The sequence below is a fragment of the Branchiostoma lanceolatum genome, chromosome 3, assembly GCF_035083965.1.
Source record: "Branchiostoma lanceolatum isolate klBraLanc5 chromosome 3, klBraLanc5.hap2, whole genome shotgun sequence".
In the NCBI taxonomy this organism is placed as follows: Eukaryota; Metazoa; Chordata; class Leptocardii; order Amphioxiformes; family Branchiostomatidae; genus Branchiostoma; species Branchiostoma lanceolatum.
The window spans coordinates 26,639,989-26,666,549 of record NC_089724.1 but is presented as its reverse complement, the minus strand read 5'-3'; the positions used below and the strand labels follow the sequence as shown (position 1 = coordinate 26,666,549).

Below are 26,561 nucleotides of genomic sequence, written 5' to 3'. Positions count from 1 at the left end.
CACTGATCAAGTGGAATACATGTCATATTATACACATGCTTCATTACGGCCACAATTACCAGATAGGAAGAAGCATGAGCATTGCCATTAAGGTCGCATTTGCAAGCATACTAATATATTACACGGATCTATTAGGGATCATGCTACCTCCAGGGGCACAGCTCATGGGGGAAACTGGAGTTTAGACACTGCGATATTAATCATGTAGTTGATTATGATGCAGCTACATTTCAACATTGCAGTCAACATTTTACTATTCAGCAATTCATTACATGTACACAAAATGCATTTAGTTGGGATCTTTTCAAAGTGATAACAATATATGGCAATTGATCAATAAACGTACCACATGTAGCATCTTCAGGCCATTCACATTGGTGAGTTTCGATGTCAAAAAGGAACCCTTTCGGACAGGAGAAACTGGATGATATTCCATTGCTGCATATGTAAAACTTGGTGCAGTCCTCTGGGTCAGGATAGTTACCATCGAGCAGACCTCGGCAGGTGTAGTCACCTCCTATCCATACAAATGTCAATACAATGTAGTTCGTACATGTACACAGAATAACTTCATCATACACCATGTCTTAATCATAATGCACAATTATTAATGCAACTGTCACATGATGGTCATAAAAAATGCAATATATTGTTTAATACAACATTGTATAATACAACAGTTTGGAGACCACATATCTCCAAGAAATATTTTGTTGACTTCCACATTTGCATCATGTGCGTCCCTTAACTGACTTACATAGGTCGCAAATTGTTGATATTCCAATTATCTACCGATCACCACTTACAAAAGCTTGTGCATTGATTATGCAAATCAGAAATTTATTTGCATGATTGGTATTTGTTTAATGTTCTATCTGCCATATATAGACTACATACATGTATCTTACATGTATTCAATTTTGAGTCCTAAGATAATGAAAAACACTGCAAATATAGATTTTCTTTATCAATTATGCAAATGAAGTCCACATTTGCATAATTTGCACTTCTTTTCTAAGCTAATTGCATACTTAATATCATGGAAATCTGTCGTTCCTTTATTCAGTTACTCTCCTTGGTAGATTTTTCCCAAAACGTCCCTGCAGTTCCAGAGCAAGCTGATAGAGGGCCTAAACCTATGCCACTTCTTCCTTACATCACAAGTTATCTGACATCAAAAAGCAAGACCAATAGCACGTCCATGTCAAGTTCTGCTGCAGTACCAAGGTCACATACTACCAGGCCAAAAATCAACCTTGACCCATGTTCCAAATACCTAATCATAATCCATCAAGAGGTTCTTGAGTTATGCTATCTACAAAATTCGGATCCACAAACACACCGACAGACAAACAGACACACACACATGGTGACAACCCAAAACAATTCTCAATTTTTCATGTAGATAACCTTTTTAAGGAAGTTCTGGTCTTATACGAATGAAAAAGAAATGCCAAACTAGACTGGCCGTCATTTGCTTTAAGAGCAAATTCAGGATGTTTCGCCCATACTCCTCATGCAAGAAGTGGGCTGTCCCTAAATAACGCCTGGGCAAATCCAAGTTTCTGCATAATTTATGCAAATGAGGTCCTCATGAGCATAAGTTATGTCCAGGTGCTTTCACCTTTCCTACATATACCTACATGTTGTCACGGTAAGGGAAATACAAGTTTATGCGCGAATTATGCAAATGAGGTCCTCATTAGCATAAGCCATGGCCAGGTGTGATCACCTTTGCTAACGGTACGTACATGTCAAATCTGACATCTGCAGCTTTTCCGGTAAGGGAATTACAAGTTTATGCAAAAATCATGCAAATGAGGTCCTCATTAGCATAATTTATGGCCAGGTGTGTTCGCCTTTCCTAAAGGTACCTACACCTCAAAGATGACATCCGCAGGTTTTACGGTAAGGGACATACAACTTCATGCATCGATTATGCAAAGTAGGTCCTCATTAGCATAATTTATGGCCTGCTGTGTTCGCCTTTCCTCAAGGTACCTACATCTCAAAGATGACATCCGCAGCATTTACGGTAAGGCACATACAACTTTATGCATACATTATGCGAATTAGGTCCTCATTAGCATAAGTAATTGTCAGGTGTAGTCACCTTTCCTATAGGTACCTACATCTCAAATATAACATCTGTACCATGTAACATAAGGTACATATAACTTTCTGTAATACCATTAGTATAGGTACCCCCTGACATCTGCTTGGTTTTAAGTCCCAGACACGGGGAAGTGTAGGAGGGCTTATGTTACAGTATGACCTAGTTCTTGCTGGCCCCGACAGAAAATAACCAAAAATTGCATCAAAAAGTGGAAAATAAATCATTTTGAAGTAGTGTATGCCAAAAAAAATAATGGGGTCCTTTGGGTAAATATCCAATGCACAACTAAACCAAATTTCAGGTCCACAGGTTTCAACACCACGGCACTGGAGGCCATAATGTGCGACTTTTGTCTGAAAATGACCAAAAAACCTCCATAAAATCATTTTAAAAACTTATATCAAAAAAATTTTAAAAGGGTCTAGGGGTATACACGTACTCTACCTGCATACCAAATTTCAGTTTATTTGGTCGACGGACGACCGAGAAGAAGCGATTTGAAGATTTGACAGGAGAAGAAGAAGAAGAAGAAGAAGGAGAAGAAACCTTACAATAACAATATGTTTCGTTGGCGAAACATAATCATATCAAAGTCCAACACATATACCAGACTGCTGAGACTGAGAATACAATTTTCTTTGAAATTCATCAATCTTCATAATGTCATTTCAACAACTCTTACAACATACTTCTCTATGTACGACGTAGTAGACTCAAATTTGAATCATGCTCACTTGACAATGAGGATGTTTCCTTGACAGGTACCGGTCGCCTGGTTGGTGGCGGTTGCCTGGTTGGTGGCGTTCGCCTGGTTGGTGGTGTTTGCCTGGTTGGTGGTGTTTGCCTGGTTGGTGGCGTTGACCTGGTTGGTGGCATTCGTCTGGTTGGTGGCATTTCCCTGGTTGGTGGCGTTCGCCTGGTTGGTGGTGTTCGCCTGGTTGGTGGTGTTGGCCTGGTTGGTGGCGTTCGCCTGGTTGGTGGTGTTTGCCTGGTTGGTGGTGTTTGCCTGGTTGGTGGCGTTAGCCTGGTTGGTGGCGTTGACCTGGTTGGTGGCGTTTGCCTGGTTGGTGGCGATCGCCTGGTTGGTGGCGGTTGCCTGGTTGGTGGTGGTTGCCTGGTTGGTGGTGGTTGCCTGGTTGGTGGTGGTTGCCTGGTTGGTGGCGATCGCCTGGTTGTTGGTGGCGATCGCCTGGTTGTTGGTGGCGATCGCCTCGCCGTTGGTGGCGATCGCCTCGCCGTTGGTGGCGATCGCCGCAGCTTCGCATCTGTGTATAATGTTAGGTAATATCAGATGAAGTCAATGAAATGATGAATGTGAAAAATGGCATGGTATAGTTGATTTCAGGACAAAATTGCATTGGGAGAGAAAATCAATGCCACAAACCTCCAGCAGACAGACAAACAGACGATATCAGGGCCACGCCCAGCAACGCGATAGCTACAGGCAGGAGGCACCTCATGGTTTCCCCTGGACTTGCAGACAGCCTGTTAAGTAATGTAAGGATTCAAAAATAAGTAAAACTTTCCCTTGGTCCAGATAGCTTTCTTGTTACTTATCCATAAAAATGAGGTGTCGTGTTGTTGTCGATGCCTCTTTGTGTCTGTTATTGTCTGTGTTTTATGACGTTTTACAATTTTCCTGGCTTGCTTACAAGTTAAGGTAGCATCCATTTCCACTTTTTATGCTTTTATATTATACTAAGGGCCCGATGGGAAAATTACATTGATGAGGTCATGTGCCAGGTTTTTTTTTACTCTCACCTCTCAAATAGAAGTACCCCCCTAAAATAGAAGTACCCCTCCAACTTATCCTTCCGCCGCGCTGCCGATAGTGGGCAGGAATTATTCCCTGCGCACTCTACTCTACACGTTTCTTTTTTTTGATCAGCGTGCTTTAGTTTATGATGTAAACAGAGGTTGTCAAAGTTATTTATATGAAAATTGTATTTTGAAATGTCCATGTCGCGTCTGAAAACCTTAACTTTCAATTTCAGCGGGATTTCTGGTTACCGAAGCCTCCATTTTTAAAAAAATAATAATAATTAACGTACCGTCTAAAATAAGAAAGTACCGGGCGGATTTTGAGGCGAAAAAAATAAACGTACCTTCACGTTTATTTGAGAGGTGAGGCCTAGGAAAAAAAATGTTGTGTTTCCTGTTACGGTCCAAAAAAAAATATGGGTCGGTAGATAGGGATTCACTTTTTTTTACAGGTGACATCAAATGCACTGACTGTTGGCCTCACGGTGCTTGGGCCACCCTCCTAACCATTGTACTCAATTCTCATGTGGTTTAAAATGTGCTGCCCGGAGGGGAGTGAACAAAATCTAATAAAAGCACCCCCGGAACAAAATTACCAATTGGAAAATTAGCAGGTGAATTATAATAAGAATATACATGTATGATAATCACTAAATGCAATAATCTATATGTCATTGTCCAGTTGCTTTCTCACTGTCACAACATTTTAACAACTTTCTAAAAATGTTTATTCTATGATAATTGTTCCAAAGTTAAGAATCTTTTTAAATCCCAGCTTAGTAAAGGGACTCATTCACCACTTGTGCAATTTTCAATGTTGTCAACGAAAAAAAATCAGCACTAGTACTAGCAACACTTCGCCTCATAGTCATAGAAATAAACAGCAACTCTACCAGCTGTAGTTGCCGGTACTGCAGGTTTGCGTCATTACTCTCACGCATTCTCACGATATTTAGCGTTAGTTGAAAAATCCATCATGGCGGCTGCAAAATATCGTCTTTCGACCGGGTGCCGCGCTCTACTTTCGGACGGATTTTTGCCTTTCAGGCAGAACAAAACAAGTTGACTATGGATGCAAAGGAATGAAAAAGTATCGGTAACTTTATTAACTTGTTTGGTTGGGGGTCAATGTCTATGTTTTGATTGAAAATTTACGAAAGTGAGAGTGTGTGTGTGCCCGTTTGTGACGTTAGAAGAGTAGACCTAACGTAACATGACCAATTAACGTCCGATTTATTCAAAACGTATTTATCTTAAAACCGCGCGGACAGAGCCAAATTTTAAACCCATGGTCAGAAATATCAGCTCTTCTAAAAAGCAAATGCATGGTCTGTAAGTTTTTATCCGCCTATTTAATGCCGTGCAAGCATGTATTTATACCATATAAAACCTCCTTGATTTATACTGAGGTATATGACGAAGAATTCTGCTACTCTCACCTCTCAAATAAACGTACCGGTACGTTTATTTTTTTTCGCCTCAAAATCCGCCCGGTACTTTCTTATTTTAGACGGTACGTTTATAATTTTTTTCAAAACTCAGCATTTTGCTAACCAGAAATCCCTCTAAAATCGAAATTTTAGTTTTTTCTGCCCATATTTCCCGTTTTTTTGCTAGTAATTCGCTATTTTTCGGCCTAGCGGCGTTGATTTCCCCACCGCTATGACCGGGGGCAGCCTTTGTGAAATCCTTGCGGCACTCGTAACATATCGATCGATCTCGCTATGACGTTACAAAGTTAACGTTGTTATTGGGGAAAATAAGACGCAACACTGACATTTCAAAATACAATTGTCATGTAAATAACTTTGACAGTCTCTGTTTACATCGTAAACCAAAGCATGCTGATCAAAAAACGTGTCGAGTAGTAACGTTAGACTTGCACAGGGAAGAATTCGATGACCGCTATCGGCAGCGTGGCGGAAGAATAATTCGTTCACAGAAGATACATTACACGTAAAAACGACAATTATAACTTAAGTTCCCTTGTGATGTGTGTTTTGAGGCCGCAAAATCTAAGAACGGCACAAAACGAGCGGTAAACAACAGCATGTTTTGCCATCGTAACATGGCGGCGGCACCATCAGGCGTGCTGACAGTAAAACTTATATTAGATTATGAAGATTTTTCCGGGGGGTACTTATATTCCAGGGGGTACTTCTATTTGAGAGGTGAGAGTAGGGTAACCCATTATCGTCCACTTCATCTTTTCCCTTCTAGCGCTTTGCTTGAAGAACATAGACCAGAAAAAATGCACAGTAACTGTCCAAAGTAGTCTACAGACAAATGATAGTAAAATCAGTATGTCTGTCCCGCCATTTGCTATACGCGATGGAAGAAAACGTTTATCTGTGAATTTCCCCGACATGCGTAACACGTGGCGTTCACGTGGTAAACGCATAGCAATTATGCTTAATGCCGTGCAAAAATTAGCCTCCGGTGCGGGGGTCGCTTAGCCTGGAATCCAGACCTATTATAGCTAGGGGTCGCTAGGTTGTATCAAACCTTCCTACAACTGGTAAGAGTTTCAAACCTCGAATCACCATAGATAGTCTGAATATCAAAGAAAGGTTTAACGTCAACTACTTTTAAAAGATACTAGCTATCGTGAAAGTTCCGAAAACATGATGAAGTACGCGGTCTCGAATTACATATGAAATACGTTATGCGTCACGCTTCTGTGCAACTTTTTGTTACTGGTTCAGGAGTTTATTCTGTTATGTTGCTGGACGTAAACCTTTTTATTTGCTTTGTATAATAGGGAGAGATGGCTTTGAGTATCATACTTATGGCATTTTTTCTTGCTCATGAGAACAGGCTTTTGCATAATACACCGCGACATGTGGACATGAGCCAAACCGGACGTAAATAGGTTCTGCACGTAAATAGGTAAATGTTAAGTTAGAGCTTCCTTGGTCCAAATTTTCTACTTCGTGCAAATAATAACAGCAAATCGAGTTCTCAGGCCCAAAAGTTAGGTAGCGTACTGCATAATCCTGGTTTAGAAATAACTTACACTGATCAAAATATTGTTACGCTGCACAACTGCGCAAGCGGGTATTTCGCACGCTGTTTTTCATCACTCAAGTTCAGAAATTATTTTTCCCAGCGACCAATCCCCAAAAAAAGGCTAGGGTCGGGGATTTTTGCTAGGGTCGGTCGGGTAACCGGAAACACAACATTTTTTTCCTAGGCCGGAGAGTAATTAACCCTCAAACACCCGGACTTTTTGCGACTAAGACCCTGTTCACACTCATTTTTTTCAATCGCGATTGAAGTATAATCGCGATTGTTCGATCCGATCGCGATTGAACGCAAAGAAACTTTTGCGTTCACACTGCTTTTCGCCAAGTGGATTAAAGTACGCCGTGATCCGATCGCGATTGAAGCACGATTGAAGCATGCTATCGGCGATCATCTGGTAAATGTTGTTGTCCTTGTTGTCCTTGTTTTGTGTCTATTTTTCCGCTAGACATTGTCACTTGGTGCGGTAAATGTCCCTCTTTCGGTGACATTTCCCCAGTTTGGCCTGCACCTCCTCTCTCCCCTAGATTGCGATGAGGACCCTGGTCTCCTCATCGCGCCATCTGCCACCAGCTGAAGTTACTGACAGAGTTTTATTCTTCTTCTTGGGCATTGTTGACGATGAAAATTTGTTGTTGTTGTAAAAGAGCGATCTGACGTGCGGATTGGGTTTGTTTTCCCGCGCAATGCGAACTATGACCCCACGTACCCGCATGTATGACCTCCCACCCCCGGAACCAGCCGAAATCTCCGCCGATCGCGATGGAATGAATCGTAGTTGTGTTCACACTCAAAATTTGATAGGATTGGATTGGATCCGATCGCGATTAATCCAATCAAACTACCTCCGGAGGTAGTTACAATCCAATCGCGATTGGATCGTTTTGGATCGTTCCAATCGCGATTGGGAGCGTTCACACTGAAAAAATCAATCGCGATCGGATCGATTCAATCACGATTATACTTCAATCGCGATTGAAAAAAATGAGTGTGAACGGGGTCTAAAATGACAGAACGGGGTCCAAACTGGCCCAAAAATGTTTTGTTCAGTAAAATCTCCCTTTTCCCTTTTTTCGCTGATAATGATATTAGTACTCCATATAACAAGTTACACCTGATCACGTATGGCTGCGATTGCGAGAAGAGCTACAGCCGCCAAAGGAAGCCCCGACAAATGACAGTCAGACTGGGGACCATATAAAGATTGAGCACTGTCCAGAATAACGTTGCATGTTTCACTGAGCTGCGAAAAATCCCGAAACTATCATGACCAACTGAATCCTGACCAACTGCCGCAACTTTTACTCATCTGTCCATAACCGTGAAACTTGTCATTCACCGCCTTTTTGGTTTTATGAACTATCATAGTTTCATTTGCTTGGAAGATCATCATACTAACATCTTAGATGTTGGAGTTTTCTTGAACACACCCATATTTCAGAATGACTGCTAACGTTACCTGCGCTCTTGGCCGTTTCGCGGTGTGTGCACATTTCTCCCGCCTGTCCGTCCGATCTGCAACAAACTCTTTTACACCAAGCTCGTCGAGAGTTATGGCAAAATTCAGCCCTTCCTGTCGTACACTGGTCTGGCGATCGCTCAGGGCAAGCTTGGAGATGTTGACAGCCCATTTTTCTCATCTGTTGAAGTTCTGCTCCGTTTCAGACTGTGGAACTTTCCAAGATGGCGCATATAAATGTGGACTCTCGTTCCCAGGTTCGGGATCCGAACCGTCTTTGTCCCTGGGTAACTCGGTTGTAGCTCATGCATCGGCGATCTGTTTTTATTTCTACTGGAGCTAGTGTACGAATTTGGTTGTTTATCAAACGAATCCGTTGACTGCCGAGAGCCTTTTGACAAGTTCTTTGTCCCTTGAATGATTTTCGAGGTCACACACCTGGTCACACACTGTCTTGTGACACAGTCGCCGCAGCGCCGCCTAGCGATGAGATGCAACTATAAAAGTCATCTGAAGGAGAAGCTCGGCCTGTTGCTGTAGCGGTCGAAATTACCGGCGCGTCGAGGTGTGGCATGAAGATGGCAGCGGACTCGACCGACCTTTGGCGTTTTGGTCACAAAAATTGTTGCGTGGGAATGGTGCCAACTCAACCCACCCTGTTCGTGATGTGCCACAAATCAAGAATTACCAGCCTGGGTGCCAGCCTTTATATTTCTCTCGTTCGCTTCCGTAGCCTACTACCCTGTGAGCCAGCCTAGCTTCCGTTGCAGGTCTCTCATACGGCGACTTTTCAACTTTAATATCGGGGCCAGATTCTTTGGCTGGGGCCCGTATCTGCTGGGGCCCCGTATCTGCTTGGCCGGATCCTGTAAATACGGCGGTTACAAGATCCCAAGCAGATACGGGGCCCCAGCAGATACGGTCCCCAGCCAAAGAATCTGGCCCCAATAAGTTGAAAAGTCGCCGTGGGAGAGGCCTGCAGGTTAGAGCCAGACTAGAATCGGGCCGCTAGCCAGTTCCTTGAGCGGCCCGAGACAGTCGGCCCGCCCGGTTTAAATGAACGCTACGGGGAGTTAACGTTATAGCCCGGCCCCGTGGGAGTGGACCGCGCCCTTTACCTAAACGCAAGGGCCGGTCAATTCTTATTCTGGGCTAAAACTCCCAGTAGCGTTAATTTAGATCGGACGGGGTTGACTGTCTCGGGCCGCCCAAGGAACTGGCCAAGGAACTGGCTCATACAGTGGACGATCCCAGATGGGTCAAGGGTCACTCGTGTTGTGAATGTGAACAGCCAGTCAGGTCGTGTCGATGTTGAAAACTTTTTCAGTGCTTCGTTCTGACTATCACCATCTCTCAAAACACGTGCGTGCAAACTAAAAGGAAGCCCTGATTGTCAATATCAACTAGACTCTACCAGTCGCCACGGGTCGCTGGGAAAATAGTAGAAATTCGCCAAATAGAGTCAAATGTTTGAAGGGAGTCGGCTACGGAGATAAGGTCAAATTGGCAACCCAGGCACTTTCACCACAAATCAATGTTGTGTAATATGCACATTTAAATATTGGCCATAAAATTCATTGACAGAAACATACGGTCGATAATACAAAAGATATTCTTTTCACGGGAAAATCCTGTTATAGCCCCAGCTATGAATAAAATCGAATGTTATGGAAATGCTATCATGTCCAAACGGGATTATAGGACCAATCTGTTACCAGTAGTCTGTGTTGTCCATGTATGAACTTTCATCAAATAACTCGATCATGCGATATGCTGAAAGGACTAAAATAAAACGTGGCCAACTTGAACTTTCGCCACCGTAGGATTGTCCTGCGAGACATGTCCGTTTATTTCAGGTTAAGAATATGAAATAACACAGAAACAAGATGCAAGCTATAGTATAACGTTATATAAAAGGAGAGCTGGCTGAGGAAGAGAAGGATGCCTCCGTACCGATCCCGTCAAGTACACCGCCTACTCATATGATATAACGTTAACGTTAGCGTTATATACTATAGTCTGCAGTACTGACAGTGTCAGGTTTGATGTCTCTTGAACTTTAATATCATAATTTAAACAGAGCCAAGCCGGTTTTATTGCTGTCACGGTTGTTGCAACAGCAAATGCCTATGACACACGGCGACGTCGACCCGTCAACACCATGGTAGAGTACCATGAAACACGTAATCGTAATGTTACCGTTATGAAAAAGGTCCCCGATACTTTGAGCGAAGGACATTATCCTTGAAAGTTTATATTTTCGCAGTTCACGTTCAACACGAGTGACCCTTGACCCATCTGGGATCGTCCACTGTATGAGAGTGGGGGACAGGGGGCTGTGCCGTGGTACGGTTAGAATTCTGCCGTAGCGCGAAAGGAAATTCTGTCGAGGAACGCAGCGCAGGGCAGCGCGTAGGGCAGGAAATTCTCACGGGCGTGGAGTGGTTGGAATTCTACCGCAGCACGTAAGAAATGTATCGCGGACCGGTTGGAAATGCCTCGGACTGGTTGGAATCATACCTCGGACAGGTTGGAATCTTGCCTCGGACCGGTAAGAATTGAGTCGAGGAAGCTGTCTAGCATTGTCGTTTTGGTCTTTGGTACGGACGGGGTTGACTGTTTCGGGCCGCCCAAGGAACTGGCTAAAAGGTCCGAGAACCACACTGGCTTCCAGGATCTACGGAAGGGAACAATCGACTTAAGAGAGCGGAGAAAATCTGACAACAGTCTGTGCTTGCTGCAATCAAGAATTCACCGCTGCGATGTTGGAAACGAGCTCAATGGTGCATGCTAGCTGGTTGACTCGACCCGGTCTGTGCTTGCTAATTTAGCGCCAATTTAGATGATCTTAGATCTGCGGGCTCACTGCCATGGACCGCCGAAGGAACTGGCTGACGTTCCGATATCGATATCCAGTCAGGATCGCTGAGGATCGAACAGGTGTCCCAGCGATTTCGCACCCCCCTGATTTTGAACCCCCCGGTGCGAAATCACTAGGGATCTCGACCCCCCCGGTGCGAAATCGCTAGCGATCTTGCACTCCCACCCCTCCTCGAACCTCCCTAGGGATTTTGAACCCCCCCAAATATTTCGAAAGGTGCTCTGTCTATGCAGCAATTATATCTAAAACTGCATTTTAATATAACTAGAGTTCCACGACCTCATATCTTCGCCAAATAATATGAATTGTACCGACAGATGCAAGTACCAAATTACCCCCATTTACCAATATGACATTCCATAGCCGTTTTTCTCAACGACCATTCAATTTAAGTCTTTATTTGCTTAAACAATATCTATCAATGTTCCCCTCTTTCTCAGTGGCTTGATATGCCACATGTCTTAAAGTCCTCTCATGGAATGTCAATAACAGTTAGACATCCAGGTAATAAGGATTTTTTCTAATTTGTTTATTCGGCTGTAGATAAGTACAGCCAGGGCTACCCAAAGGCTAAGGCTATTACGGGTTAGCCCTAGTAACTGAACAATATCCCCCTGATACAAGCTTTCACAAAGACTGAAATACGACTTAAATGCATATGAACGCGCCCAAACATAGAACTCGGCAGATTTAAAAAAAAATTCATTAATCATGCAAATTAGGTCCTGTTTGGCATATTTATCATCTAACGTCAATCATCAGATTCATTTTTAAATCTAGCTATCTTCATACCAAACATAACAGATACATTTTAGTCCTTTCTTTTAAATCGCCCAGCTAGTAAGCTAGCTGTTGACCTAGATTCAGGACGCCAGCTGTTGACCTAGATTCTGGACGCCAGATGTGTAGTATCACATGCCGCGTACTATGGTGCAGCAGTGCTATACGTTTTCCTCAATGATTACGTAAAGTAGGTCATGATCTGCATAATGAGCATATCATTATGTTGATCATCACCTAAGGTACATATTTTCCAAATACAAGTCTTAGAATAATCCATCAATCACTGCTTGAGTTATCCTCCTCAAAAGTTACAAACAAATAGGCCCACTGCAGTTTACGGCAAGCCGCAAGGGGGCCAAAACTTACATCACTTACCCCGAGATCTATCTACCACTAAAAAATCATAACCATAGCACCTGCAAAAAAATTGACCACAAACTTTGAGCGGATTAATAAACTTTCCTTATTTATTATGCAAATTAGCCCCTGGTTTTCATAATATGTATTTGATTATGTAAAACATTACCTAAGTTATCTACATGCCAAAAGTCATGACGATCCGTCAACCCCTTCTTTAGTTATTCGCCTCCAAAGGTTTCAACAAAAACGCCAACTGTAGGTCCAAACAATCCACTAGGGGGCCCAAACTTGCACCACTCATTCCCTGTTCAAGATTCAATGTATTACTGAAAAAAACATGTATGAGCCTGGCACCTCCAGAAAATTCGACCTCAAACTTTAAAACTCAGCTGCAGTACCTTAAATATCCGCTAGGAGGCCCATTATCGAACTTGACCTTCCTCTTTGACACTCCTACCTACCCACTTAATATCATGCACAGCCGTCAACAGCACCTTGAGTTATGCTGGCGACATACAAACTCACACAAATACAAAGCCCGCTGCAGTAATGTGGGAAAGCGCCAGATTAATAATTTTCGAACTTGACCTTCGTTCCTACAACCTCTTCTGATCTACGAAAAATCATGAAGATCCATCAACGTTTCCGTCACTTTTTTTGCCTACATACAAACACAAAAAACACGCAAAGTCCGCTGCAGTACTGATAGAATATGCCAGGTGAACGATTTTCGAACTTGACTTTCCTTTGCACAACCACTACACACCTACCAAAAATCATAAAGATTCATTGAAGCTTTCTTGAGTTATGCTCCTGACATACATACAGACCCACCCAACAGATTTTTCAACCGAAAACATAATCTTCCCCGAGTACAAGTCCTCGGCGAAGATAATAAAGCCATAGTTTAACGTGGTAATCGAGAGTATTACAAGTTGCTCTGTCTCACTCTGACAGAACAAATATTTAAGACTCCGGGAACCCATGCCCTGGACTAATGTAACGCTACTAGTATTTCAGCACAGCGCAATGATGGTGACTCTCTGTGCACGATGATTCGTTGTAATATTCTTCCTTGTTGCCATGAGGAATGTACGATTAGCTCATAGTTTTATTTTAGTGTTCATAATTGATTTTTAAAATTATTTTAGAGACTTGAATAACATTTTATCATACAAAGTTATATCACATATTGAATGGATGACGGGTGTTAAATAGGGTTAGAAAAAAATATCGAAGCCTGGTCCCGTCGGAAAAATGAAAGCATATTATATTTCTGAGTAAGAATTATTAGTTATTTAATGTTAAAAGCTATGACATAAAATAAAAGAATATCGCCACCAGGATTTGAACACACGACCATGACTCCAGTTCAGTGACCTACTTCGTTACCACTTCAGCCAACGTTCATTTACTATTATTCACATTCAATTTGTTAAAAAGATAGCATCTGATAGTAGCCACTGTGAATTATGAATTCCGTAACAGAACACATACTACAAATTGATTTGGGGGGCGGGTGCGAAAGCCCTAGCGATTTTGCACCCCTGGGGGTGCGAGATCACCAGAGGGGTGCGAAATAGCTAGGCCATAGGGATTTCGCACCGGGGGGGGTGCAAATTTACTAGTGATTTCGAACCGGGGGGTCCAAATTCACGGGGGTGCGAGATCCCTGTGACACCGGCGGATCGAAACGACAGTCCTCGCGCTGCTCTACTTGAGAATGGTTAACAGCTGAGATGATCCGGTCTGTTGCTGCAGCGGTCAAGAATTTGGCGTCACAAAGCGATTTATGAAAAGGCGGCAAACTCGATCCGGTCTGTTACCGGTCCCTACGACAAATCATCAGCGCGAAACGGTCGTTTGGATATTTTGCGGCATTGGACAAGAAAACAGATGATGTGCGACGATATGTGGGCATGGCAGCTGACTCGCCCGTTATTGTTTCCCCGGAAAATCACTGGTATATGTACGATATGTGGGCTGAATTGATCCAGCTTGAGCCTGGTACATGCCCCCGAAAATCAAGAAAGCACTGTTTCGATGTACGGTAGGAGGTACGAAACCCGCTCTGTGGGCGCGGGCAAGAAATCGCCTGAGGGATTTCCGACATGTGACATGTGCACGTGCGTGATCGATTCGATCCAGCATGGTACTTGGTTTGGTCAAACATTACTGGTCAGATGCGCATTATGCGTGTGGACAGCTATGTAAACAGTTATTCCGAAAAGTTCATTGTGCGATGCGATATGAAGAAGAAGATTAAATCTTTATTGACACAACTTAAAAAGTACATCGACTTCAACTACAAAGTGCCGGTTATGGCGGCTCGAACTGGAGCCGGCTCTTTCCCGGCGCGGTTAAGAAATCTCCGGTAGATTGAAGGGGAACGAAGACGACTGACTCGACTCGGCATCTTGCCGCTGCAGTTAAGACATTAGCCATGAATTTTACGAGAAAATATCGCGATGACGATTGACTCGACCCGGCCTGTGCTAGTGTACGTGTCTCCGGAGCTCCAAAATTCGTCGACGTGATGTAACGTAACATAACCTATTTACGTGCAGAACCTAATTACGTCCGGTTTGGCTCATGTCCACATGTCGCCGTGTATTATGCCAAAGCCTGTTCTAATGAGCAATAAAGAACGTCATAAGTATCATCCTTAGCCATCTTTCTCTATTATACAAAACAATTAAAAAGGTTTTCGTCCAGCGACATAACAGAATAAACTCCTGAACCAGTAACAACAAGTTGCACGGAAGCGTCACGCCTAACGCATTTCATATGTAATTCGACACCGCGTAATTCGTCATGTTTTTTCTAACTTGCACGATAGCTAGGATATTTTAAAAGTAGCTGACGTTAAACCTTTCTTTGATATTCAGACTATCCATGGTGATTCGAGGTTTGAAACTCTTATCAGTTTTAGGAAGGTTCGACACAACCTAGCGACTCCCGCACCGGAGGCTAATTTTTGCACGGCAAAACATAATGGCCATGCGTTTACCACGTGAACGCCACGTGCCGCGCATGTCGGGGAAATTCACAGATAAACGTTGTTTTCTTCCATCGCGTCAAGCAAGTGGCGGGACAGACATAGTGATTTTACTATCATTTGTCTGTAGACTACTTTCGACAGTTACTGTGCTTTTTTTCTGGTCTATGTTCTTCAAGTATAGCGCTTGAAGGGAAAAGTCTGAAGTGGACGATAATGGGTTACCCTAGCGCAATTCTTCATCATATACCTCAGTATAAATATATGCTCGTACCTGGCTTGGTCAAGAAATTACTGGTCAGATGTGCGGTATGCGTGTGGCGGCCAACTATTCCTGAAAAGTTAAATAGGCGGAGAAAAACTTACAGACCATGCATTTTCTCTTTAGAAGAGCTGATATTTCTGACCATTGGTTTAAAATTTGGCTCTGTCCGCGTGGATTTAAGATAAATACGTTTTTAATAAATCGGACGTTAACTGGTCATGTTACGTTACATGTATGGTTTACGGATGACGGCGGCTAACTCGCCACGGCCCGCATGTTGCCGGCACAGGCGGGTGCAGATTGCTCAACACAAGGGATACCGGCTCGAGCTGAACTCAGTCTGTTGTTAGCAGGTGCCGCCGAAGAATAGGAAAAATCACCGGTCCGATGTGCGGTACGCACGGTGCCGACGGTACGAGAATTGCTGATCGCTCAACCCGCCCAGTGCGGCCGCGGGCCCGGGCAAGAATCCGAGGTAGGAATTTGGAATTTTGCAACATGCGCGTGGTCGATTCGACCTGGTGTGGTCAATAAATTACTGGTGGGCGTGTGGTGGCCAACTATTCCTGAAAGGTCCTGGCGTGGTGGAGAAAATGGTACAAACGATGTGCGATATGAAGAGGAAAATACTGTATTGACACAACCAATAGTACCGCGATTTCCGTACGGTCAACTACAAAATGTGGGCGTGGCGCCTCGAACGACTAACTCGCAACCGCCTGTTGCCGGTACGTATGGTGCGGATTACTAGGCATAAGGATAGCGGGTGGCTGACCCAGTCTATTGTTGGTAAGCGCCGATAAAAAGAAAAAGAAAAGAAAACTCAAGAAAGCACCGGTTGGATGTACGGTGCGAGGATTGAGGATAATCAATCCGCTATGTGCGGGGCGCAGTCTATTGTTGGTAAGCGCCGATAAAAAGAAAACTCGGAAAAGAAAACTCAAGAAAGCACCGGTTGGATGTACGGTGCGAGGAATGAGGATACTCAATCCGCTCTGTGCGGGGCGCAGGCAAGACATCGCCGGATTTGCCACATGCACGTGGTCGATTTGAACCAGCATGTACCTGGCTTGGTCAAGAAATTACTGGTCAGATGTGCGGTATGCGTGTGGCGGCCAACTATTCCTGAAAAGTTCCTGGCGTGGTGGAGAAAGTGGTAGAAACGATGTGCGATATGACAAAGAAAATACTTTATTGACACAAACAAAAGTACGGCGATTTCCGAACGGTCAACTACAAAATGTGGGCGTGGCGGCCCCAGCTGGACCGGGCTCGTTCTCGGTGCGGTTAAGAAGTTAGCCGTGGATTGAAGGGAAACGACGACGACTGGTCGACTCGACTAGGTTTCTTGCCGGTGCGGTAAATAATTTAACGGTAAATTTTACGGGAAAATATCGCGATGACGACTGGCTCGACCCGGCCTTTTGCTAGTGTACGTGCCTCCCAAAATTCTTCGGCGCGATGTACATGTACGGTTTACGGATGACGGCGGCTTACTCGCCATTGCCTGTTGCCGGCACAGGCTTGTGCAGATTGCTCAACACAAGGATACCGGCTCGAGCTGAACTCAGTCTGTTGCTAGTGCATGCCGCCGAAGAATAGGCCAAATCACCGGTCCGATGTGCGTTACGCACGGTGCAGTACGAGGATCTGTGCCGGGCGTGGGCCCGGGCAAGAAAATCGCGGGAGGAATTTGGCATTTTGCGACATGTGTGTGGTCAATTCGACCCAGTAGTTACCTGGTGTGGTGAAGACATTACTGGTCAGCGTGTGGCGGCCAACTATTCCTGAAAAAGTCCTGGCGTGGTGGAGAAAATGGTAGAAACGATGTGCGATATGACGAAGAAAATACTGTATTGACACAACCAAAAGTACGGCGATTTCCGTACGGTCAACTACAAAATGTGGGCGTGGCGGCTCGAACGACTTACTCGCAACCGCCTATTGTCGGTACGTGTGGTGCAGATTACTAGACATAAGGATAGCGGGTGGCTGAACCCAGTCTATTGTTGGTAAGCGCCGATAAAAAGAAAACTCGGAAAAGAAAACTCAAGAAAGCACCGGTTGGATGTACGGTGCGAGGAATGAGGATACTCAATCCGCTCTGTGCGGGGCGCAGGCAAGACATCGCCGGATTTGCCACATGCACGTTGTCGATTTGAACCAGCATGTACCTGGCTTGGTCAAGAAATTACTGGTCAGATGTGCGGTATACGTGTGGCGGCCAACTATTCCTGAAAAGTTCCTGGCGTGGTGGAGAAAATGGTACAAACGATGCGATATAAAGAAGAAGATTAAATCTTTATTGACACAACTAATTAAGCACAGCGACTTCCGTTCCGTCAACTACAAAGTGCGGTTGTGGCGGCTCGAACTGGACCCGGCTCGTTCCCGTTGATGTTAAGAAATCACCGGTAGATTGAAGGGGAACGACGACTGACTCGACTCGGCATCTTGCCGCTGCGGTTAAGACATTAGCCATGAATTTTACGAGAAAATATCGCGATGACGATTGACTCGACCCGGCCTGTGCCAGTGTACGTGTCTCCAAAATTCTTCGGCGCGATGTACATGTATGGTTTACGGATGACGGCGGCTAACTCGCCACGGCCCGCATGTTGCCGGTGCAGGCGGGTGCAGATTGCTCAACACAAGGATACCGGCTCGAGCTGAACTCAGTCTGTTGTTAGCACGTGCCGCCAAAGAATAGGAAAAATCACCGGTCCGATGTGCGGTACGCACGGTGCCGACGGTACGAGAATTGCCGATCACTCAACCCGCCCTGTGCCGGCCACGGGCCCGGGCAAGAAATCGCGGGAGGAATTTGGGATTTTGCGACATGTGTGTGGTCAATTCCACCCTGTAGCTACCTGGTGTGGTGAAGAAATTACTGGTCAGCGTGTGGCGGCCAACTATTCCTGAAAAAATCCTGGCGTGGTCGAGAAAATGGTACAAACGATGTGCGATATGAAGAGGAAAATGCTTTATTGACACAACCAATAGTACCGCGATTTCCGTACGGTCAACTACAAAATGTGGGCGTGGCGCGCCTCGAACGACTAACTCGCAACCGCCTGTTGCCGGTACGTATGGTGCGGATTACTAGACATAAGGATAGCGGGTGGCTGACCCAGTCTATTGTTGGTAAGCGCCGATAAAAAGAAAAAGAAAAGAAAAATCAAGAAAGCACAGGTTGGATGTACGGTGCGAGGATTGAGGATAATCAATCCGCTCTGTGCGGGGCGCAGTTTATTGTTGGTAAGCGCCGATAAAAAGAAAAAGAAAAAAATCAAGAAAGCACCGGTTGGATGTACGGTGCGAGGAATGAGGATACTCAATCCGCTCTGTGCGGGGCGCAGGTAAGACATCGCCGGATTTGCCACATGCACGTGGTCGATTTGAACCAGCATGTACCTGGCTTGGTCAAGAAATTACCGGTCAGATGTGCGGTGCGTGGGGCGGCCAACTATTCCTGAAAAGTTCCTGGCGTGGTGGAGAAAGTGGTAGAAACTATGTGCGATATGACGAAGAAAATACTTTATTGACACAAACAAAAGTACGGCGATTTCCGAAATGTGGGCGTGGCGGCCCCAGCTGGACCGGGCTCGTTCTCGGTGCGGTTAAGAAATTAGCCGTAGATTGAAGGGAAACGACGACGACTGGTCGACTCGACTCGGTTTCTTGCCGGTGCGGTTAAGAATTTAGCGGTAAAATTTACGGGAAAATATCGCGATGACGACTGGTTCGACCCGGCCTAGGCCTGTTGCTAGTGTACGTGCCTCCAAAAATCCTTGGCGCGATGGACATGTATGGTTGTTCAAGACACGTGCGGTGCGACCTGACCTGAGGCCTGTTGTAGTGCGTGCCGCAAAAAAAAACAAAAATCACCGGTCCGATATGCGGTACGAGGGTTGCTCAACTCGCTCTGTTCGGGACGCGGGAGAGAAAGGGCCGGGATGATTTGCGACATACGCGTCGTCGACGTTTAGCACGGTTTGGTAGGTACGGTATGCGGTGTGGGGCTGGATTGTCAACTTACCTGGTCTATCGTTAAAGTGGTCGGAGTTCCCTTAAAAAAAATGTTGAAAGGGCGACGCGACCTCTAACACTATTGGCATTATCGTAGCCCCGACAAAACAGACTTGCTCGGTGTAGCAAAAATTCACTAAAAGAGTGGCCTACTAGTATTTAGTAGCTTTGACACAAGTGCAATCGCATTGACCGTAGGCACATCTGACAAAAAAATACATAGCATAATACTAATGTTAACGAAGTGTAAATTTGTAGTCAGGGTACGGTATTATCTATTTTGTTCTGAGCGATCGTTCCGGCAGCTTCACTTTTAGAATTCGAGGGGCAGCTAGAATGCAACATTGGAGGACAGTAATAAGGCGCCCGTAACTGGCCCTATCATGTAATGACAATTTGGTTATAGAGTGTGGTACATGTCAAGGAAAAAAAATGAAATGTTCTCACCTTGCTCTGCAAAGAAGACTTCTCGCCTCCCGCGGTTGTCTTGATTTTTCTGGGTGTCTGACGATCAGATGGACTCGGTGGTCTCACAGGTGTCCCTCTCAACCAGAACTGCCAGCACATGGATGGTAACGTCCCCTTTTGTAACAGATAAGAAGAATGACGACCAAGATGGGCGGGGACAGTGTATCCCGGAGGACGTATCTTTCTCTGATTGGCTCTGGACAAAACTTTCTTTCTGATGTAAATGTATATGGGCGTTCCGTTGGTGCATCAGCCTATGTCGTTAAGCCCCCGTCACAAATCAAGAATTTCGCTCGGCCGACTTGTCGGCGAGCTCCAAATGGCGATTTTCGGCCGAAGTACGACCGACGTCCTGGCGATTCTGCGAGCTTCGGGCGATTTTTCGGAGCTCGGCCGACGTTCGCGGGTCACTGGAAGCTGCGCTTAAATTCAGCGAGGCCTCGGCGACGATTTTTGAACTCGCACAGCTCGTCAACAGTTTGCCCGTAGCTCGCCCGAGCAACGCCCAGCGCTCGGCCAATATTCGGGCGGGCATCCGACGATTTTAGACCCGATTTTTGGTCGGCCGGAGGTCGCCCGAGCTCTTCGGCCTCGTGCGAGCCTCGCACGGGCTTTGTACAATAATCGGACGACCGTCGTCAGTGTTCCGGCCGACTCATGAAAAATAAGGCGTGCTTCGGGCGAGCGTTGTACCGGTATCGAAGGGCGCTTGGACGGGCTCCGGCCGAACTCCTTCTTGTTTATATATAAAAGGTAACGACAGTTTAGTTTATGACATAAGATGATAGATGATACTGTAATATTAACTAATACTAATATCATCTTGTCAAAGAATGCTGCCAAACCTTTCTAATAAAAGACAATTTAATTGCAAAGTTAAATTTTCATTGAAAAAAATTATCATCAATGAGATTTGGACACCGAAAACAATACCTGTTTCGTTTTTGTTATTGTTTTGGATGTTTCAATTTATATATCAATGAACTGGGGCTTGACTTCTGAGGCTTGACTTGACTTCCTGAGTTTTTCCTCCACAAAACGACTACTAGTATTTGAAAGTCCACTGAGTCATTATAGATCTATGTTTGTCGGCCGAGGCACGCCCAGGCGTCGGCAGGGCGTCGATAGGCTTACCAACGGTCGGCCGAAGCTCGGACGGCGTTCGCCCGAGCTTCGGTCGATTTCCGTTTGGTGAAAATGTTTGGATCGGGGTCGAACGACTGATCTATTGACTTTGTGGCTCCTGAGCTTGTATTTGGATTGGTCTATGACAAAATTCCTGTCTATAGTATTATTTTCAGTGTGGCCGTCCACTTCACTCATGCCCTACAGATTTGCCACAACTCAGAAAGTAAAGTTGGTCCAAGTATGCGCTTGTTACCAGGTCAGTTGATTCTGACTTCGTCCGTGTCCAAGAGATGGTACCGTCTAATGAGGTATTTATGATTATTAGTGTTTGACGGACGTCGCCCGAGCTCCGTTCAATTTGTGACGGGGCAGGTTTTCAGCGAAAAATACGGTCGAAGCTCGGGCGATTGTGAAATTCGGCGAGCTTCCGGCGATCTACAAAATCGGCCGATGCTCGCATGAATTGTGACGCCGGCTTTACCGCTAAGTCAGAGACATTCAAAAGCAATGACAGACCTCAGAAACCTGTATACAATTACCATAATGACAGTTCAGGTGTGGCGATAGCTGGAGGAATTGCAACGTCACCACCTATTGTACCTTTGCTTCTTTTGTTCTCCTTAATGTCGCACAGGATGGCGCGGTTCATACTTCATTACTTGCAGGCAATGGTAGTAATTAACTTGCCAGACTGTCTCTATTCAGCTCTTTGTGACTTTGGTATTTGTGCCCTGAAGAGTTTGCCCTTTCGTGGCCTTTGAAGAATTTGGAGTACGTCTGTCTAATACTGAATTTCAAGCAATATTACACTTATCATGATTCTATTTGTATGAAATTGTTCAACACAAACCACCGTCAGGAGGAAGCAGCTTGGAGGTTGTTACCCTTGACAAAGCAGCAACGTAAAATGTTCACGTCTTTAAACTCGGAACATCAAAGTCATAACTTTGGTATTTTAGCCTTCAGGTCATCATTTGCATATCACACGAAGATCCGACACTAAAACGTGCAAAAGCCTCGTACCAAATATCCTACCTAACTGACCTTGACCAGCGAAGTGTCTGAAAATGTGCTGAAATTGTGACAAGACATCACCTGCAGCTTCCCGACAGCCCAACCAGAAAGTAAAAAGAAGTATAATGATAATTGTTGGACGCTATACTGCACCAATGACTGACAACTAGCTAGGGACTGATGATTGTGGTGATGATGACGACGACGACGACGACGACGATGATGATGATGATGATGATAATGATTCCTATTGAATGCCTTCCTCAGCCGTACGCATTTCGATGCGCATGCTCAGAATAACACCAAGCTTAAGGTCGCTGACTTAGAGAGGCCATAAGCCATGGGATTGCTTTGATGGATGGATGGATGGATGGATGGATGGAGGGATGGATGGATGGATGGATGGATGGATGGAAGGATGGATGGATGGGGTGGATGGATGGATAAATGGATGGGTGGATGGATGGATGGATTGAAGATGAGTTAAGGCATTTGTTGGAACCGTCTTTTGTGCTAAACATTGTGTTACATGAATCGTATTGTTCTCTCTTGTCAACAGCCGTTATGTCCGGATTTTTTACCATCTTAGCAGTAGCTATTGGTGCTTGGTTCTTCAAAAACATACCTCTGCACAATATTGATGGTCTACACCTTGATGTGGTCCACTGCTGGTCATGGCTGGTTCTCGATTTCGACCCACAGGACCATCTTCTCCAGGTCGGGAAGCGATAGCAGACTATTTGTTGCCGCTTGGAAGCATTTTTGGTGTATGTAGACCTGGTAGTAAAGGAAGTCAGTAAATATGCTGTTGTCATGTGACTTTCTCCATTGCATCACAGGCCTTGAATGGCTTCAGCTGGTTCCAGATACCCAGGCATACAACTGTCAGGGATGGTGGTGGCGGTGGCAGACTTTGCCCGTCATCTTTCTGTGAGTTAAAGGCATATATTTGCTCAAGGTATATATTTGTTAGACAAGTACCAAACCATGACTTTCTCCTTGTTTTGTTTGTGCATTCATGGAAAGACAACTATACGTTGCAATCATCACCGTGAGTTCTAAACATTTACAATACATGGATATTTTCGCACATTTGTGGGTTTTCCTTCAAATTCTTATCTCAATAATTGTACAAAATCCTACCTACGGGCTATGGATTGTTAACTCATATTTTGCATTGTATGCACGTATTTGCACTCATACCCATTATAATTGATATTTGTCACGTAGTTTTCACTGGTGACGCCGTAAACACCGATTGTGCACGTGCTCCTTTTGTCTGTCATGTCACAGAAAGCTTTCATACTTCATTAGTTGCAAGCAATTACAGCAATTACAGCTCGACAGTTTGATCTTGTGAGGTCAACTCTATTCAGCTCTGTACGACACCGATATACACACTCTGAATAGATGGCAAAGGGATATGACCCGTGAATGATTTGGAATAACTCTGTCTAGTACTAAATATTACACTTAAAATGATTCTGTTTGTATGAAAGTGGTTAACGCAAAAAAACTGTCAAGAAGGTGTAGCTTGTGGAGCGTTAGCTTTGACAAAGCAGCAACGTAAAATGTCCACATCTTTATACATGGTACATCAAAGTCATAACTTTGGTATTTTAGCCTTCAGGCCATCTCCCACATACTACACGAAGATTCAACTCTAAAACGTGCTGCCATGTGGAGGTTGAAATTTTATATGAAGCTATATTTGTTACTTCTTTGGTATCTGTGACGAAAAGTTCCTCGAGAACAATTTTGAAGTTATAGAGAATTGACGTTACATTAGACTGTTTACACGTTCCTTCGTCCCATTCCCCCCCCCCCCCCCAAAAAAAAATTGGCCTCGCTCTCGGAAATGCGACTCTGGAATATTTTGGACCAGGCAAAGCCTTGTACTGTTCAAATCCAAATATTATCCTGGCACGGTGGGTAACGTCGGCAAATATGGTAAGCTTGTGACAAGTCTGTCCCTCTGTCTGCACTACCAACAAATAAAAAGGAATGATAAAAAATATATATTTATCATCCCAGTTGAGTAGAAGTGACTAAAATATGAATGCCGTTTTCACATTTCGATTCACATACTTAGACTGACACCGAGGTTGCCGACTAAGGCTAGGGTCACATTTCTAACCCGGGGCCCAGTCGGGCAGCTTGTGGGAACGAAAAGTATGATATAAAAGACAACAAGACACACACAACTTTTTAGAAATTTCTCCTGACCATACGCTATGTATGTTCTTGGGATGTATTTTTCATTCTTTGTTTTCTCAAGCAGCTCGGTCGGGCCCAGGCTTAGAAATGTGACCCTAGCCTTAGAGACACAAGTAGCCAAGGGATCGATGAATATGAGTAAAGACCTATATTGGTATTGTATATAAGTGTAGATAATCAAGAACTGGCACAACATGTATGACTAAAAGGTTATAATCAAAACTGCCTTTGCGCTCAAGATTTTTTACCCGGATAGTACCTGGTATAAAGGAATCACCAACACTGTTGTCATGTGACTTTCTCCATCGCATCACAGGCCTTCCAATCGGTGATAGGATGGCGCCACGCACCCAGTCATACAACTGCCAGAGATGGTGTTGGGAGTAGAAGACTTTATCCATGATCTATGAGCACATTGCATACATTTGTTAGACGAGTGCCAAACTAGGACTTTCTTGTTGTTTTGTTTGTACATTAAGGGATAGACAAATATACGTCGAAGTCGCCACTATAGGTCATAAACAATAACACTACATGGATATATTCGTACATTCGTGGGTTTTTCCTCAAATTTTATCTCAACGAGTGAACAACATCATACTTAATATTTTTCGTCTACTATTTAGTTCCTATCAGTTACTATTGGGAAGGTCACACGATGGACAGTTCCGAACTTGTTAACGTGTTAAACACAAACGTAATAAAAAAACTAATTCATGATATCAAGAAAAGCATTGGACCTTCAGAAAGTTCCGGGTTTTTTTCAGCTCCTACACCCCATTATTATGAATATATGGTCTGATAACTGGTTCTCATAAGGGCAGTGACTTTAGCGTATCAAAAAGATACCCTGTGAAATAGATCGATGGTCCATTTCATATGTTAGGGACACATCAAGAATGGATTAAATGATTTCCATCAATTATGATAGATGTCTTATGAAGTCAACACTGCAGCCGTAGGTGGAGGTAAAATTGTTATCATTGTACGGAAAAACTACTATAATGAACTCTTTGGTTGTCTCGCCTTCTGCTGACATACACTTAGAGTCTTGTTTTACCCTCACAAGGCCATAAATTGTTTCGGCAGTATCAGAAAAAACGAAGTCGTAAAGCCCCGGGAGAAGATTTATGCAGGAAAGCTCAGGAAAGTTAGAAACTGAAGACCAAGCAACTCCCAAAATCTCCTGAGACATCTTCCAAGATAAATGAAACAGAGAAACTATGTCTAGTGAATTGAAAACTGTTCTAATTGTCAAAATGCCAAATAAGGGAAGCTCATAGACCTACAACAACTGGAGAGAGGCTGCAAAATGATATACCCTCCAAAATTGTCAACATCATCAAATCCTTGTCATTATGATAATTTAGATGCAAAGTCATACATAACAATATATTGACGGACCCTTTCAAAGTAAACACCGGGGTCAAACAATCATGCATGTTGTCTCGATTTCTGTTTGTCCTGGCAATCGAGTTGTTAAGGAAAAACGTCACTCAATACAAAAATATACATATACAGTGGAAGATCAACACAGTCCTACAAGATCTCGACTACGCAAACGACTTCGGTATACTCTCAAACTGACATGGCGACACACAACTACAAGTCACAGAAAGGCTCAATATGTTATCCAACAGCATCGGTCGGAACATGAACGAGGAAAAGACAAAGTAAAACGGACGAACAACACAAACAACAACCCATCATGATTTAAGGAAAACCACTGAAACAACAGGCGTGAATACATTTCAGGTCAATGTTCTTAAGATTTAACTTAAGATAGGTTATAATCCATTCTTAATCTTATGACAGAATGTGTTAGACCAGGGTACTTTGTTCATCATACATTATATTTGATTACCGGATGTTGTCATATAATGAATCATGTCATTGTTGATATTTAGCGCTATCAGTTCTGAGTTTGTTTATGGAGTGATACCTGTAGTCTCCAAGTGAGTTCATATGTATGATGAAGGCACATTTGTCAGACCAGTACCAAACTATGGATTTCTCATTGTGTTTTTTGCACATCCAGCATGTAGGGCCTAAGGGCGA

The 26,561-nt window shown here is 44.1% G+C and overlaps 1 protein-coding gene and 1 long non-coding RNA gene across 2 annotated transcripts in view; both read right to left on the bottom strand.

Moving 5' to 3' along the window:
• LOC136429332 (uncharacterized) overlaps nt 1-412 on the bottom strand; it is a 33,820-nt gene extending 33,408 nt beyond the window's left edge. Inside the window, exon 1 of the long non-coding RNA XR_010754738.1 lies at nt 347-412. This is a non-coding gene — a long non-coding RNA (uncharacterized lncRNA). The remainder of the gene's footprint in view (nt 1-346) is intronic.
• Nucleotides 413-2,846: 2,434 nt separating this feature from the next.
• LOC136429484 (uncharacterized) lies at nt 2,847-20,403 on the bottom strand. Its single transcript, XM_066419315.1, has 3 exons — nt 20,124-20,403; nt 3,501-3,601; nt 2,847-3,381 (listed from the first exon to the last, which is right to left on the bottom strand). Exons 1-3 carry the CDS (start codon nt 20,241-20,243, stop codon nt 2,847-2,849), a joined length of 756 nt encoding a protein of 251 aa, XP_066275412.1. The 5' UTR covers nt 20,244-20,403.
• Nucleotides 20,404-26,561: the final 6,158 nt, after the last annotated feature.